The sequence below is a fragment of the Octodon degus genome, unplaced genomic scaffold, assembly GCF_000260255.1.
Source record: "Octodon degus isolate 3935 unplaced genomic scaffold, OctDeg1.0 scaffold00074, whole genome shotgun sequence".
In the NCBI taxonomy this organism is placed as follows: domain Eukaryota; kingdom Metazoa; phylum Chordata; class Mammalia; order Rodentia; family Octodontidae; genus Octodon; species Octodon degus.
In genome coordinates, this window is record NW_004524650.1 from 2836378 (window position 1) to 2853178 (window position 16801).

The 16801-nt window shown below is 37.5% G+C and overlaps 2 protein-coding genes across 3 annotated transcripts in view; one reads left to right on the forward strand and one right to left on the reverse strand.

Moving 5' to 3' along the window:
- Nucleotides 1–16801, forward strand: part of Dpyd (dihydropyrimidine dehydrogenase) — a 978184-nt gene that overhangs the window by 457199 nt on the left and 504184 nt on the right. For both annotated transcript variants that reach the window (XM_023720254.1, XM_023720255.1), the window contains exon 11: nt 6454–6664. In XM_023720254.1, the coding sequence (XP_023576022.1) occupies nt 6454–6664 (211 nt within the window). The remainder of the gene's footprint in view (nt 1–6453; nt 6665–16801) is intronic.
- LOC105742787 (thyroid transcription factor 1-associated protein 26-like) lies at nt 7–2001 on the reverse strand. Its single transcript, XM_012515682.2, has one exon. It carries the CDS (start codon nt 1999–2001, stop codon nt 1279–1281), a length of 723 nt encoding a protein of 240 aa, XP_012371136.1. The 3' UTR covers nt 7–1278.

Sequence of the window (16801 nt, forward strand, 5' to 3'; positions counted from 1 at the left end):
GTTCTTTTATGATTCTCTGGGTGATTAGAACGCTGGTATGAATTGTTTTATATATGTCACTGATTATAGTTCTTGCTTTATGACACTGTCACTAACTCTGTAAGATCCTAGGAAAGTGGTTCCACTCAACAAGCTGTTGAAATGAACTTAATATTCATTTTTGTATCTCAAAAGAACCTTATCTCCTTGCATGTTCTGTCATGATAAAGTACTTAAAGAATGCAAACATGAAATCATTATAAAAGGGTTCAATGAAATCTTTCACTCTGTATCACAATGTACTATTTTCAGTTGTGGCTAGATTTTTGGTTTGACTTGCTCAACTGCAATACACTGTAAATTTCTAAGCATTGATTTCCTGAGTAATGTGTTTCCTAAACATCCACCACTCTTTAAAATTGGTAGAATACAAATGCTTCCTAAAGCCTTGCAGATTGCACTCGGTATCACTAAAACACATCGGTTCTACTATTTGTTCTGTACAGTCATCTTGCTTACACTGACTATAGTTAAGCCATTCTCATTGTGCTACAATCCAAGTCAGGAAAAGTAGTTTTTCTCAGCTCAGAAGGTAGCACTGAGGTTTCATGGTATCAATACCCTGAAAACCTAGGATCCTTCTCACCAGCTCTGAAAAACAATTCTTGTGACACTGTTGGTTTCTCATCATTTAAAAGATCTTATACTATCAGCTATTTTCCTTTAAAGCAATGTTTGTAATCCAGATTCTTAATTCTTAAGATAAACTGCTTTATGAAATTTACCTTATTATTGTGGGGACAGAAAACCTATTCTCAGGTATTCTGAAAGTCATTTTTATATAACATATTTTTAAGATAAATAAAACTCCAAGGAATATCTCTGTCTAAAATAAAATTTAAAATCCATACATTGTTGCTAATTACTAAACTGAAAAAAAGTACCAGTGAGATGTATCATCGAAATATACCAATGTAGCATTGAAAAGTTATTTTCAAAATTTTTTATTCCATACCAATTTGATATGCAACAAAAGCATTATATGCTTAAATCTGTCTCCTAAATAGACTTTTTAAATTTGTCAAGTCAATCTTCTTCCAGAGGCAAATAAATATAAAACACATATTCATCAATTATACATATTAAAATTTTTCCTTTATAAGAAAAATTATATGCACAGCTTAGCAGTTCATCTTATGTTGACAAATTTGGTTCATTTGCAGAGACTGCCATTTCTTAACTGTATGAATCCAACAGATATTCAACAGGTATTTTTACCCTAATGGACAAACGTCTCATTCAACTTTTTTCTTGTATTTTTTTTAGAAGATATTCCATTTGCAAATTTAAGTTTGGTTGACCCTTTTTAGTCCTTTTGCTCAATATTTTGAACATTTCCATTTTTTTCTTTTTGTAGAGTTTTTGAGCTTCTTCTCTCTCTTGTTTTCTCCTCTCGAATTCTTGTTTCTTAGCAGCACGCTTAGCTTGTACCTGCTCATATTCTTCTTGTGCTTTTTGACTGGATGTTTTCTTTTTCTTTTTCTTGGGAACAGTGTTAGGACTCACTGCGTTGCTACACCATTTCTCTGGCTGAGGCAGATGATCCTGGTCTTCACATAAAACTCCATCAACTGTACACTGTTCTTCAAGAAAAGGCTGATTAACTTTTTCTTCTGACAAAGGCTGGTTGGCTTTTTTTAGTTGCTTCTTGAGTCTTTCCTCTTCAGCTAAATAGAGATGTTTCAAGTGATCTGGGTACTGATCTGAGAATTGGGATTCCCATGATGTTCTAGTCTTGTTTTCCTTCCAGAGCAATTTCTTGTAATTTTGCTGAATCTTCAATTTTCTCCGAAAGGCAAAGCCTTGTCCCTCGCGAACGCTTCCCGCGAAGGCCTGTGCATGGTTAGGCCGCCAGGTCCTCCGTTTCCCATTCTTATTCTTCAAGCCGACCGAAGAAACCTCTTCACCTCGTGTCCCCAGACCTCTTGTTTGCCACCTCGCCGCCGGGCTCACTGGTGCCATCTTGCATTTACTGCCCGGGCAGATGTAATGCTTCTTCATACACGATGGTTTGAGATGGGCTGACCAAAAAAGAATGTCTGTGGCTGGGTGTTACATTCTCTTTGACCACGACTCTGCTAGTCTCATGTTGGGCTTTTGTGCCACAATAGAAAACAAAACTGGTTTAAAGCTGAATATTTTGTTGCAAAAAATATTTAAGTGTTGCAGCATATATTCTATTAGATGCTCAAAAGTTATATGTAAAAGTTATATGTAAAAAAGTTATATATAAAATACCTGGTATCAATATGCATTATCAGTACTGACCAGATAGTTCAGTGAGCTAAAGCACCTGCTTATGCAGAGCACAGAGGCCAGGGTTTGATCCCAGGTGTCCCCTGTGGGCCCCGCCCACAGAGCACACTGACATAACCAATGAGACTGGGCATGGTGGCTCATGCCTGTGATCCAAGTTCTTGGGAGGCTGAAAACAGGAGGATCACTATGAGTCCAAGCTGTGTAGTGAGGCCCTGTAGACCCTGTACTAAAATACATTTCAAAATTCATTATCATTATTTTTATCTTTTTTAAAAAAATTATTAAATATTGAAAGTCTCATTTCAATTTTAGTATGAGTGCTGCTCAAGTGAGCACTGAATATTGAGTCAGTTCCTATATAGTACACAAATAATTCAAAGAATATTTCACCTTACAGATTTCTTCGCCTATCCTGTATTCTCATTGTCCTAATTTTGCTTAGTGAAATAATCTTATTATGATCTTCGTATATCTTTTCTCAATACAATATCAATACTTGTCAATAAATACATGTTCAAATAATTTCTTCCTCTCTTTCCTTTATAGGTATTTCATTCCTTTTAAAATGTGGAAAATGTACTTATTTAATAACAAATAATTGTAGCAAGTGGTACAATGTATATCTTCGGCACAGTCGTCTAGTACTACATACTTCAGAACATTCTGAATTTTCCAAAACAGAGATTGAGAACAATGTTAGTGGGGCCAGTGTTCATAAGGCCCAGGTCCTATGTACTCTCAGACAGTTGGCAGATGCATTCACTACTTACATACATGTTGTCAGCCTTGATGCATTAGAAAAATCCCACATGAGTGGAGCATACATTAAAACCATTTCTTTATGCCCATGATGGTACAAAGATTGCATTTCTCAAAAGACAAAATCCAAGTGAAGAACATTTTCAGATATTACACCAGTCTTATATTTTTAACTGTGCTTTTTTATGTATGTAGTGTAGGGTCTACAGGGTCTCACTAAACAGATCAGACTCATAGTGATTCTCCTGTTTTCAGGTTTCCAAGCGCTGGGATTACAGGCACATGCCACCATGCCTAGTCTCCAGTCATAATTTTTGTTTTAGGGTTTGGAAGGTCTATTAGTTAGCAGGGTCTAATTTTTCTTTCCAAATTTAGTAGCAAATATGCCAAGCTTTATGTGACTTTGTGTGTATAACAATAGGCACTAGGTGTTAATAGATAAGAAAAATAGAAAAACACAGTACTGACCTTAAATCAGCCTGTGACATACAAATTGGCAAATGTGCAGCACAGTTTTGTATTTTATTTATACCTTCCACAGAATATAGTTCTATTATAAATATACACTGTGTATTGATTTATTCAAACCATAAGCATTTGGCATTGTTATTCAATCCAGTGTGACATTATCATCAAAATTTAGCATCGCTTGACATTTTGGAAACATAATAAACTTGTTTATGCTGATGAGTTATAAGGTGTAACATTACTGAAATGTGTCAGAATTGATACAGAGAAAAGTTACCTTGCCTAGTGGCACCATATTTATTTTGTAATTTATATGATTCAAGAGATGATTTGCTTTGCAGAAACCATACATTTTTATAGGAAACTCAGAAGGTATCTAAAGTTTGTCTTTGTCCTTTAATTTTTTGACCCATGTCCTTGCACCACCTTTCTCTGGGACTCATGTATCTGTTTCTAAGTGGTATTGAATACTGGGAGAATGATTGAAATAAGTCAGAGAATAGCAGCTATAAATAATTAGCTTTGATTGGTGACTTCTCTAGGGTAAGATCTGTTCTAGACACTTTGCATTTCTGAATGGCTTTAAATCATACCAAATAATCAGGTACTGTTATTCCCACTTTATATATAACGAACCCACCTCAGGAAAAGCAGGTTTTAAAACCTGATTCATTTCCACTCATATATAATCTGTCTTCACAGTGAGATGTTCTAGCTACTTTGTTTTGTATTTTGCTACCACATTATCTCACATTTCCAGTATTCTTGCCATCACTAAGTTCTTAATTTAATGAAAAGAGAAGCAATATCTAATAATTGTATATGCAGTCCAATTTTTTTTATATATTTAGTACAGGGTCAACAGGTACTATACAGATTGGACTTCTAGTGATCCTCTTGTTTTCAGCCTCCCAAACGCTGGGGTTACAGGCATACCCAGTCTCAATTGTCCAGGGGCCTGGGTCGGCACAGCTTGCCTGGATCGAACCCACGTCCCTGCCTCTGCCTAATCAGGCACTTCAATCTGCTGAGCTATCTGGCTGGCCCTCCAGTCCAATTTTTAAATCTTTAAAGAAAATATTAAAAATAATCTAAAGATGCAGACTGAATCATTTCAAGTTGCTGTATACATTAGAATAGTTTCCAAGTTGTGTATTTTACATTATCTACTTATATAGTAATATTTTGTCTATTGTTCTTCTGTATTAATTTGATAATCATACCCTACCTTGTAATCTTAATGCTATTGTCAGGGGTGGTGGCAAAAACATGTAATCCCAGCAGTAGAGAAGCTGAGGCATGAGGATCACGGAGAGTTCAAGGCTAGCCTGGGCTATAATATAGTTCAAGACCAGGCTGAACTGCACAGGGAAACCTTGTCTCAAGAAGGCAGTGGTTCACAGTGTGGCACTACTGGACCAGGAGCATTGCACAACTAGGAACTTGTTAGACACATGCAATACCTAATGCCTCCTTAGCTAAGTCCACAAATTAGAAACTACAATTGGGCCCACACAGTCTCTGGTTGATTCTGATACGTGCCAAGGAAAGATTCCCTTTCCCCAAGACAAGCCAGAAGTAAGTCCAACATTGCACAGGTTTCTTTAGGTCTCAGTTTTTCTCTTCTTGATTTACCTCAAGTAATTTTTCATCTCACACATAGAATCTTTCACCCTCTTTCCTCAGAAGGCCTACTATGCACTACCCACCTGGCTTCCAAGGAGACCAGAGAAAGCTCTTCAGTAGGTTGTTTTCTGTTTATTTTTTAAATGAATACTGAACATACTAATTCAGATTCGATGGGCAGACTCTTGGGTGTCAAGTCCACTGCAGCTCTTGAGATTCCCTGAGGGAGGACAGTGGAGGATGAGGAAAGGAGGACAAGAAGGGATGAAGGAAGCTCAGGGCCCTTGGAGCGCTCTCCTTCTGGAGGAAAGGAACTGCCCACAGCTGCAGTGCCTTTCCTAATGTCATCAGCAAGAGGTGGGGACACATGAAGTGCTCTCCTGCTGGCGGGGAGGACCTACGGAACAACTGGTTTATCTGGCTTGCCAGGGCTTCCAGTTCTTGGGGCTGGCCTCCTGTGATTGTTTCCCCACATTTAGATTTTCCCAAAAGCATTGAGTAGAAAATAATGAAATAAATAAATCTTGACACTGTATGTAATTAAGCATTTTGGGGGGCTAAAAACCCAGAGTGTCCTGTTTTATGGAAGAACAGAGTACTGCTGAAGAGATAGGAAAGAAGCAGAAATGTGTCAGGAGGAGCATGCTTGCTTCTCTTTCTTCAAATTTTCATTTATAATTTTAATTTCTCTGCTTTTATAAAAGAATTTTTTAATTTCTTATTTTCACAAAAGGTTCTCTAATGCTTTTCTCCTACCTGCTGTCTAATCATGTACCTGCACATTCTGGCTCACTCACTTTTTTCCAACTTACATATACAAACATTGTTAATAAATAGAATTATTTATTTTTATACCCTGTTTGATTAAAAGACATGGATCTTAGTGTACAGAAATGAAAGCATTGGGAGACCAGGCTAAAATCTCACAATCAGAAAATGGAGAGAATTCGGTGTCTAAAACAAATCTTCTAATGCAATGTTCTATAAACTTCCATGCGATGGAGCCAGGGAGATGGCTCAATAGAATAAGGACTTCCCTGGCAAGCACAAGGGCCTGAGTTCAATCCCCAGTTGTGCCAAAAAAACCTAAAAAGCTTCCATGTGATAGTCCCAATTCAAGATGCTCTGAAATCAGGAGTTTACAAATTGAATTTACAGAAAGCTGATAACTAGAACTCAGTTTTAGTGAAAGATAAAGTTCATGTTGATTCTATGCATTAGCATGTATCATTGAATTAAAAATCAAATAATGTATAAAATAGAAATATTTGAAGTTTTGCTTTGCTTTTCTGCTTTGTTTAGATGGAGCTTGCTAAAGAAGAAAAGTGTGAATTTTTGCCTTTCCTCTCCCCACGGAAGGTGATAGTGAAAGGTGGGAGGATCGTTGCGATGCAGTTTGTTCGGACAGAGCAAGATGAAACTGGAAAGTGGAGCGAAGATGAAGAGCAGACAGTCTGCCTGAAGGCAGATGTGGTCATCAGTGCCTTCGGCTCTGTCCTTAGTGATCCTGCAGGTACGGTGCCTTGGGCCTGAGGCGGGCTACACCTGTTGTGTCTGTTACTGCAGTAGTCAATAATTTCCAGCATTGTGGTAATTAATCGTTTTTCACATTAGCATTCACTTTCTATTCCTAGTTTAGAGTGCAAACAAATCTTGATGTAAAAGGCTTCCAAATGCTGTTTAAGGAGTTTGCAGAGTTATTTTAAATAAGTGGTGAAAATGGAAATGAATATATTAATCTTTCTTTTAAACTGATTTCCAAAATATGTATTCTGCTTTATAATAGTGTTAGGTTCATTTTCTATATGAGAATGGGTTTGACTTCATTGAGACTAGTGTAAGAAAATGTAGTGGAAAGGTTCAGATAACTATGCCATCAAATTTGCACCTAACGAGTAGCCAAAACCAGAATTCATTTATTGCTATTCTCAGGACAAACCATCCCTTCGGTCATCAACATCATCAAATTAAAAGTCCAGGCTCCTATCATGTTATCTGGAAAGCATCATGGACATTTGAAGGAACAACAATGTGTTTAAAATTAGAGTGGGAAAAGAAATATTTTGTATAACATTTTAATTGAAAACTTGTCTTTCCTTTAAGACTGTTTTGCGTTATACCCCAAGCACAAGCACATGGTGTCTTTCTGGGCCACTGAGATGAAGAGGCCTTCTGTTTGCAAATTCAGTACCTTTCCTCATACCCTTGAAATGATAATTAAGCCTCATTTTCTGAAAGGAAAGTCAGAGTCATTTCTCTCGCTCAGAGATTCACTAAGGACAATAATGATAAGAAAGCAATCTAGATCTAGGGTGCCTGTCTGTGACTATGTAATATATTACATTAAAATCTGTAATAGGGGTGTCGGGAGATGGCTCAGTAGAATAAGTGCTTCCCTGGCAAGTGCAAGGGCCCGAGTTCAATCCCTGGTTCTGAAAGAAAGAAAAGAAAAAAATATCTGAAATAGGAAGCCATAGATGGATGCTATTATATACATTTTTTAAAACAAATTCATAAAATTCAACTAGCCATGAGGACATATTATCTGTAGGACAACAAACATCTTGGTATTTGGAAGCATCCAGATGTTTAACATCATCAAGATAAATGTTTTCCAATACCTGGATGATGGCCTGAATTTGTCACTTTCACATAGATGTTTATATGATATTTAGACATAGACACAGTCATAAAGTAGTTTGTTTATTCATTAACTGAGTTCAGAAAGAAAAAAAAACACCACTGTATAAATTGTATCTAATTAACAAAAGATTAAATTGTTTTCAATACTCTGCACATCAACAAAAACTGATTAAAATATTGAATCATGTTTAATAGAAATTTTGTTTATGATTCACTTATCAAAAACTAGTTATCTGGGGCTGGTGAGATGGCTCAGTGGTTTAAAGCACCTACTTAGAACAAGCTAAGCTAAACAAAGCACAGGGACCGCGGTTCAATCCCCCAGCACCACATGCCAGCCAGCCCCGCTCCCTGGTGGGCTGAGCTGGCCACACACACACACACACACACACACACACACACACACATATAAATAAAAATTAAAGTGTAAAAAAAAAAAAAAAAAAAACCAACTAGTTATCTATGAAGGGCAGGCCAAATAACTCGGTGGATTAAAGTGCCTGCAAGCAGGCATAAGGGCCAGGGGTTCGATCCCTGGGCCTGCTGTGCCAGCCTTGCCCCCAGGGCACACTGAGATGGCGAATGAGAATGGGCTTGGTTGTACAGGCCTATGATCCCAGCACTTGGGAGGCTGTAAACAGGCAGATCAGCATGAGTCTGATCTAGTAGTGAGACCCTGAACACCCTGTTAACCCTTCCCTAAAATACAAAAAGACAAAAAAAAAACTAGTTATCTAAATTTATTTTCCATAATTGATAATCCTAATTACTGGGGCCGGGGAAATGGCTCAGTGGAATCAGCACTTGCCTGGCAAGCATAAGGGGCTGAGTTCAATCCCCGGTTTTGCCAAAAAAAAAGAAAGAAAGAAAAAAAGGAAAAGGGAAAGAAAAGAAAAAGAAAAACAAACACAAAAAGATAATCCTAATTTTAAGAAAATTATATCTTTTCTTAAACAAACCTAAGTAGTTGTGGATACTTAAAACAGCTTTGCCAATCCCTGATTTTGTTAAACTTGTGTTTGCATGTGTATGTACCTGTGTTTGTATGTCTGTCACTCAGACGTACAAATATATATAAAAACCAATTAAACCTCGAATTTAAAATATGCAAAAATTTGATTTATTAAGTTTATCTTGATAAGTTTAAACCAGTCTATTACTATTTATTATTCAATAAGTATATGCCTTTATTCAACAAGGTTTAGAATATATTCCCTGGTGTCAGCCTCCTCAAGTGCTTCAGATGTGCTATGCTACATATATTTAGATAAGTCAAGAAAAGTATCATTCTTCATTATGCTTTTTTCTCCCCTACTGATATGAAATCACACCTTGCCTGGAGAAATTATCTCCAGTAGGGTCACCTGGCCTGCCAGGGCCCCTCAATGTTTGCCTCAATAGAGGGCTGGGAACTACTAGAATGAGTGCATCTGCATATGTTCAGCACCATTTATTTTGGGGGGATGGAAGCACTGAAGAAGGTAGGGGTGTAAATTCTTCTTAGAAGTTGGTTAAAAAGATAACACAGAGATGATGTTTAAAATCTTAAGAACTTCAAAGTTATAAAGCTTTCACATGCACATCATGTATTCAAGTTATGGAGGAAACCAGTTAACCAGAAGCAAGTTGTCCTTTAGGCTAAAAAAGGAAAGCAATCCATACTATTCCTTTGTTCTGCCTCAAATCTTGTCCCATTGTAAGGGCTGTCTGCTATGGTTTTTGGTAATCAAATGTGATCCTTGTTTTAATATGACCATTTATTCCCCTCACCATGTTAGCCTGGCTTTACATTCCTCCTTTTCCATCTCACTTTACATGGACTCCAATAAATTGCAGGCCACATACAGTAGCATCATTTCACTCTTTACTTGATTTTTGTATTTGACAATGTTAAATAGTTCTCTTTAAAATTCCCTTTCTCACAGTCACTTAGCCTTTATGAAGCTCAGGGCTAATTGATCTATTTTTTTTAAAAAAAAGCAGAAAACAAGTATAATAAATCCTCCTCTCCCTACCTCTCAGGATTGTTGTCAGAATTAAAATGAAATAATATTAACTTTTCATATCTGAGCTCATTGCTGTCTACTTTTCTACCTCTTGTCATTATAGTACTTTTTAAAGTTGAGACATTTAACATTTTTCTTAATATATTTATTGTTTCAGCGTGCTCTCTGGCTCCATTGTTTCATGCCGGCTCACATTGAACCGTTTTGTACACAAGGTGGTGCCAAGACTTACAGAAGGCATGACCTCACCTTACGTGTCATGACTCTGAAATCCAGTTCTCCACATTCCGTGCCTCAGGAGATCTCATCCTCTCATTTTATATCTACATTCATGCCTGTGACAAATATTTACTAAGTATCTAATGAATGCCAAGAGTCAAATATATTGTGGAGAATAAAAAGTAGATACTCATTCCCTATACTTGAGAAACTTCAGTTACAAGTGGAGGGTGACCTGTAAATTACTAACTGGTCACATTACACAGAGAAGATTACATCGAGAGATGCACAGTGCAAGTTCTCTTTTTCACATTTCCCTAACACTTCAGTCTGAATTATTTTATAGAAAATTTGATCAATTTATTATATAAACACAAGCTGATGAAGTCCAGTACTTTCATAAACTTGAGAATGCATGTAAAGTACTGAGATAATTTTACTCTCAGCAGTCTGATTAGAATGGTATCTTAAAAGAAAATACGTATACAGTACAAATTATATCAATCATATATATTTGAAAAACTAAGCTATTGTTATGGTTTGTGTCCAGATGTCCTCCAAAGCCTCATAGAGGGGCCTGGATCTAGAGACTTTTGCTGGGGTCAAGGGTGTGTGGTTCTGGCATAGCTCTGGCTAGGGTTAAGGGTATGAGTGCTGCACTGTCCCTAGGGTGGGTTTCCTATGTGAAACATAAGAAGCAGAAAAGGGACCAATGTGCCCTGCCCTGGCAGCGTGCTGTGTACTGCTTCCCCTCTGCCAGGTCCCTCTGCTAAACCACACTGCTTTGGAGCCAGCAGACCACAGACTGAAACACCTGCAAACCTGTTCTCCTTTAACTGTGGTCAGGCTTTTGGTCTCAGCAACAAGACTCCTATGTTTATAAATTTAAAGGAAATTAAAATTTTAAACACAGATTTTTTTCTAGTATAGTCATCGCTTTTGCAAGTCCTAATTTGTCTGTTTCACAATAGAAAACATATAACTTTATTTAGAATATGTACCTGATGTATCTGTTAAAATAGTATTTCGGAGCTGGGGAGATAGCTCGGCAGTCTAAGTGCCTGCCTGGCAAGCTCAAAACCCAGGTTTGATCCCCTGTACTGCTTGCCTTGCTGCCCTGGAACTCCAGGCATGCTGTGCCTGACACCAAGACCAGGCCTGGTGGCATACACCTATAATCCCAGCACTAGGGAGGCTGAGACAGGAGGATCACTACGAGTCCAAACTGTGCAGTGAGACCCTGTACAAAATAAATAAATAATTTTTAAAAAAATCAGAAGCATTTCAATAATTTATTGAAATTATATCAAATTTTTAAAATTAAAATTTGAAAATATACTTTTATTTCTTTGCAAATCACTCCATTTTTTTCCTAAAATTAACATAAGTTATAAGGAATTAGCATTATTTTTTCTAATTCTGTTTTCTTTTTGCTTTCTGGATTGTTGCAGTGAGTGAGATAGAAACTAAAGACTCAGGATTTCAAATCCTTGTGCACAGAATATGTATCTGTGCATATGCACATAATTCAATCAATTTCTCTAACTACTGCCCTGCATTCTAAAGACAATAGCTTCCAATTTCAAATTTAATTCAGATAATTACCATAGCTTTATTAACTCTCTTTTTTGTGAGACACTGAAAGTAGGGATCTTTTAGAAATTGTTTCTTTTAATTATGCAAAATTCTAAATCGCATTAAATTGGAATTTTATCATTCTAAATTGATTTTAAAGACTATTAGAAAATTAAGTACTAATTGCCTCTAACTGGTATTTCTATTCTAAAAATATGCTTCTGCCCTAGAAGATGGTAAACATTTATTTATTAGATGTTTATATTTCAATAGAGGAAATCTCTTCTGCTAACATATAATGAATTTTAGATTTTCATTCTCTTAGGAAAAATTCGTGTACATAAGACTTATTTAGCCTGTATATCCTTCCTGTTATTGTTTGGAACAAAACAGAGATTGTGAAATTATATTAGTTTTGAATTGATAAAGAAGGGGCTGGGGAGATAACCCAGTGGAATAAGTGCTTGCCTAGCAAGCGCAAGGTCCTTAGTTCAATCCCTGGTTAAAAAAAAAAAAAAACTGTGAACTGATTTTTTAAAAATCTTTTTTTTCACAAGCACAAGGGTCTGAGTTCAAGCCCTGGTTCTGCAAAAAAAAAAAAAAAAATCTTTTTTTTCCCACCCACTTTTCATTTGTTTAGCTGAGACTATAAAATTGGCCTGTCCTCATACTTTGGAAATCTAGCAGACATAATTGTCTGGTTTTTTGAATCTGTGTTCAGACAGTCAAAGGAATGGGCTTTAGTCCATGAGCTCTAGAGCTTTTCCACATGTTGCTCTGTAACTGTACACTTTTTTTATTTTTTAAAGACAAAACTAAGTGGTAAAAGAAAAAATACAAACAATACAGAATTTCACTAAACAAAACAATAGAAATTTTGCAATGGTTGCTGTATAATATATTATCTTCAAATCAGTTATTTAGATTACCAGTTATAAACATGCAAACTGGGGGTGGGGAGGGGAAAAATAAAAAAAAAAATTAAGCATTAACTGCTCCTTTCATTAGAAATTGCCCTGCATATAAACATAATTATATCTTTTTACCTTCTTTCTTTTGTCCTTTTCTCTATCCCAGTTTTTTGTTCCAGTTGAAGGAATTCTTTCCCTTTCACAGTATCTATTGTACCTTTCTGACTTTATTTACTCTTTCAGGTTCTCACACTAGTGAGACAATATGATGTTTGCACATGCCTGTCTGATTTATTTCACTTACCAGGATGGTCTCTAGTTGTATGCATTAACCTATGAAAGTCTTGAGTTTATCTTTTTTATAGCTGAATAATACTCCATTGTGTAAAAATAACACATCTTTTTTTATCCATTGCTCAGTTGATAGGCACTTGGGTTGTTTCTAGGACTTAGCTATGATAAAATTGCATATAAAACACTGTGGTATGTTTTTCAGTTTGCACATTTTTGAAATGCACACTTTGAAAAGATCTATGTCCTTTCACCTTCTAGAATTTATAATTTATCTGCACATTAGACTGCAAACTCTAGGAGAGAGTTCATAAAGGTCAAATGGACCTTTACAGTCTGTTGGACTCAGATGTCAATGATGCACTAAGAATAGTTACACAGATATATGCATTTGACTTGATTCATTGCAGGATACTGATTTTGTTAAAGCCTTTTTCCCCCAAATAACAGTTGCTTTTGTTTGTTTTTCTTCAAAATAAAAAAAATAGAATACTTCTATTATTCTATTTCTATTGTCTTTTCCTTTGTTTTAGCACAAATTTTTGCTCTCTTTATAATTCATCAGGGATAGGGAGATAGCTCTGTAGTCTAAGCACTAGCCTGGCAAGCACAAGACCTGGGTTTGATCCCCAGTACCACATGCCATGCTGGCCCTGGAATTGGGCACACTATTCCAGCCACCAAAACTGAGCTTGGTGGTGCACGCATGTAATCCCAGCACTAGGGAGGCTGAAACAGGAGGATCACTATGAGTCCAAGCTGTGTAATGACACCTGTATCAAATAAGAAATAAATAAAATTTATAATTGATCAAGTGTTACACCAAGTAGAGTCCTTCTGGTCCAAATAGGAACTCCAGAGCCAAGCTGCACAGCTAAAAACCTGTCTCTTTTATTTTGTGACTTTACCCTCTGAGGAATTTAGTTTCTAGGCAGTTCCCTAAGGTTAAGAATAAATGAAGTAATAGTATATATGAAGCATTTATATAGGCCTAGCACCTAACAAACATTTCTTAAATTTTAGTTTTCATTTTTGTTGTATACCAAAACATATTTTAATAATTGAGTTATACTACACATTCATGTGGTGTGCATATTGTCTGGATATAGAAGCATTTAGAAATTAGAACTTTATCAGGGACCACAGGTGCTGTGGTGACATGTCTTTATACATAAGTGAAGCAAATGATCTTACATTTATGATTTTTTTATTTTTTTAAAGAGTACAAAATAGTCTTAAAACAGAAAAATTACCGGTGATATAGAATTTCACTTAACAAAATAATATGAATTTCACTGTACAATTTTTTAAAAAAAATATTTATTTATTTATTTGATACATGATCTCACTACATGATGAGACTTGTAGTGATCCTCCTGTGTCAGCTTCCCCAGTGCTGGGATTACAGGGAGCCTCCACCATGCCTGGTCTTGGTGGCCAACTCAGCGCACCCGGGCTTCCAGGGCCAGCACAGCACGAGGTACCAGGGAAAAAAACCCCAGGTCCTTGAGCTTGCCAGGCAGGAGCTTGTACCACTGGACTATCTCTCTAACACCATTTATGATTTTTTAATGGGAAATATTTTAATATATTTATTTTTACATAGATGTCATATGCTTAATAACTGTCATACATTTTAAGGTTATTTTAAATTTTCAATTCTATAGTTTATTCATACCATTGAGAGACATTTTATTTCCAATAATTTTCAGTAATGGAGAAAATCTCCATTCTAATTTTCTACAAATCAGGTATTTAATGAACAAAGTATCTTTAAATTATTTTAGGCCTCTTTCTGTTAAAAAAGTAAACTTGTATCAGCTTGTTTTGTCTGTTTCTTCTAACACAGTTGTTCATTTTTAAAAAGGAAAACGAGGAGTCCTTCCAATGACATTTAATATTTGAAACGAAGCTTAAGTTTTGTAAAGAAATAGCTAAAGAATGGTGCCTCACTGCTTCAGCATAGTGCTGCCCAGCACAGCCAGTGGAGCAGAGGGGCAGGGGACTAGTTGGGCACAGAGGAGCAGGAGACTAGTCAGGGGCAGAGGAACAGGGGAGTAGTTGGAGGCAGAAGAGCAAGGGACTAGTTGGGGGCAGAGGAGCAGGGGACTAGTCGGGGGCAGAGGAGCAGGGGACTAGTCGGGGGCAGAGGAGCAGGGGACTAGTCAGGGGCAGAGGAGCAGGAACTAGTTAGGGACAGAGGAGCAGGGGACTAGTTGGGGGTAGAGGAGCAGGGGACTAGTCAGGGGCAGAGGAGCAGGGGAGTATGGAGGCAGAGGAGCAAGGAACTAGTTGGGAGCAGAGGAGCAGGGGACTAGTCGGAGGCAGAGGAGCAGGGCACTAGTTGAGGGCAGAGGAGCAGGGGACTAGTTAGGGGCAGAGGAGCAGGGGACTAGTCAGGGCAGAGGAGCAGGAACTAGTTAGGGACAGAGGAGCAGGGGACTAGTTGGGGGTAGAGGAGCAGGGGACTAGTCGGGACAGAGGAGCAGAGGACTAGTTAGGGGCAGAGGAGCAGGGGACTAGTCAGGGGCAGAGGAGCAGGGGAGTATGGAGGCAGAGGAGCAAGGGACTAGTTGGGGGCAGAGGAGCAGGGGACTAGTTAGGGGCAGAGGAGCAGGGGATTAGTCGGTGGCAGAGGAACAGGGAACTAGTCGGGGGCAGAGGAGCAGGGGACTAGTTAGGGGACAGAGGAGCAGAGGACTAGTCAGGGGCAGAGGAGCAGGGGACTAGTTAGGGGCAGAGGAGCAGGGGACTAGTTAGGGGGCAGAGGAGCAGGGGATTAGTTAGGGGCAGGGGACTGAGCTTTGTGGACCTCCCTGGCATGGGTCTGGAGTTGCCTTCTCCAAGAAGGGAGTGCCTACCCTTCACCCAGTGCCTGTGTCTCCTTTGTGCTCTCACTAGGAACACAGCCTAACAAGGAAATGCAACGACAACAACAACAATAAAAACCGGATCTTTCTGAATCTTTAAAGCAACCCTTAGAAAACAACTCCCTTGATGACATTAATTACAATTAGTTCTGTAAGACAGTGTTTCAGAGGGGAAAAAAAAAAAAAAAGCTTTTAAAATCAATCATCAATCTTTCTTTTGAGCAGGACCTCAGAAAAGTTTCTGAGAGCCTCATGGGGTAAAGCAAGTATTCTGTCAATATCAACTTGAATTAAGCTTTGATTCCCTTTCCCTCATACTGAGAAAAGGTGTAGGCATGGGCTAATTGGCCTTGTGCTACCCTAAATCAGAACTATAAACTTCTAGTTAGGGACAGAATGGCAGGCATAAGACCCTAGCAATGGAGAGATCCAGAAATTTGTCAACCATGATCTTTTTTTCTTATGTAATTTAGGTATTGGAAACTTACAAAAATATATTTTAATATTAATGCAAGACAATTTAAGTATCCAGTGATAAGAGTTATCTGTGTTTCTATTTGTGTGTGTGTGTGTGTGTGTGTGTGTGTGTGTGTGTGTATGTATGTGTATTTTCTTTTTGAGAGAGGATCTCATTATGTAGTTTGGGACAGTTTTAAACTCATTGTGTAGCTAAGATTGGCCTCAAAATCATAGTAATCTTCCTGCCTTAGCCTCCTACCTTGGCATCCTGAAAACAGCGGTTACAGACATGTGTACTACACTCTGAAGTTATCTGTTTTAAAATATTAAAATCATTATGCTTGATTTGATTTACTGCTTATGAAAATGCTATTTGGTAGGTCACTAATATAATTAACATAAAGCCTTTTAATTGCATTTATTTTATTAATCCTTTTTTTGTTTTTGTTTTTCTTTTTTTTTGTTGTTGTTTTGGCATTTTCTTGTGTTACCACCATATTATATTTTCAAAATATAAAACATCTCATTGAGAAACTGCTTCTGAATCTTAGAAATTTCATAGAAAATAAAAAATAAGAACTACCCATCGTGGGGTCAGGGAGATGGCTCAGTGGAATAAGTGCTTCCCTGGAAAGTGCAAGGGCATGAGTTCAATCCCTGGTTCCACCAAAAAAAA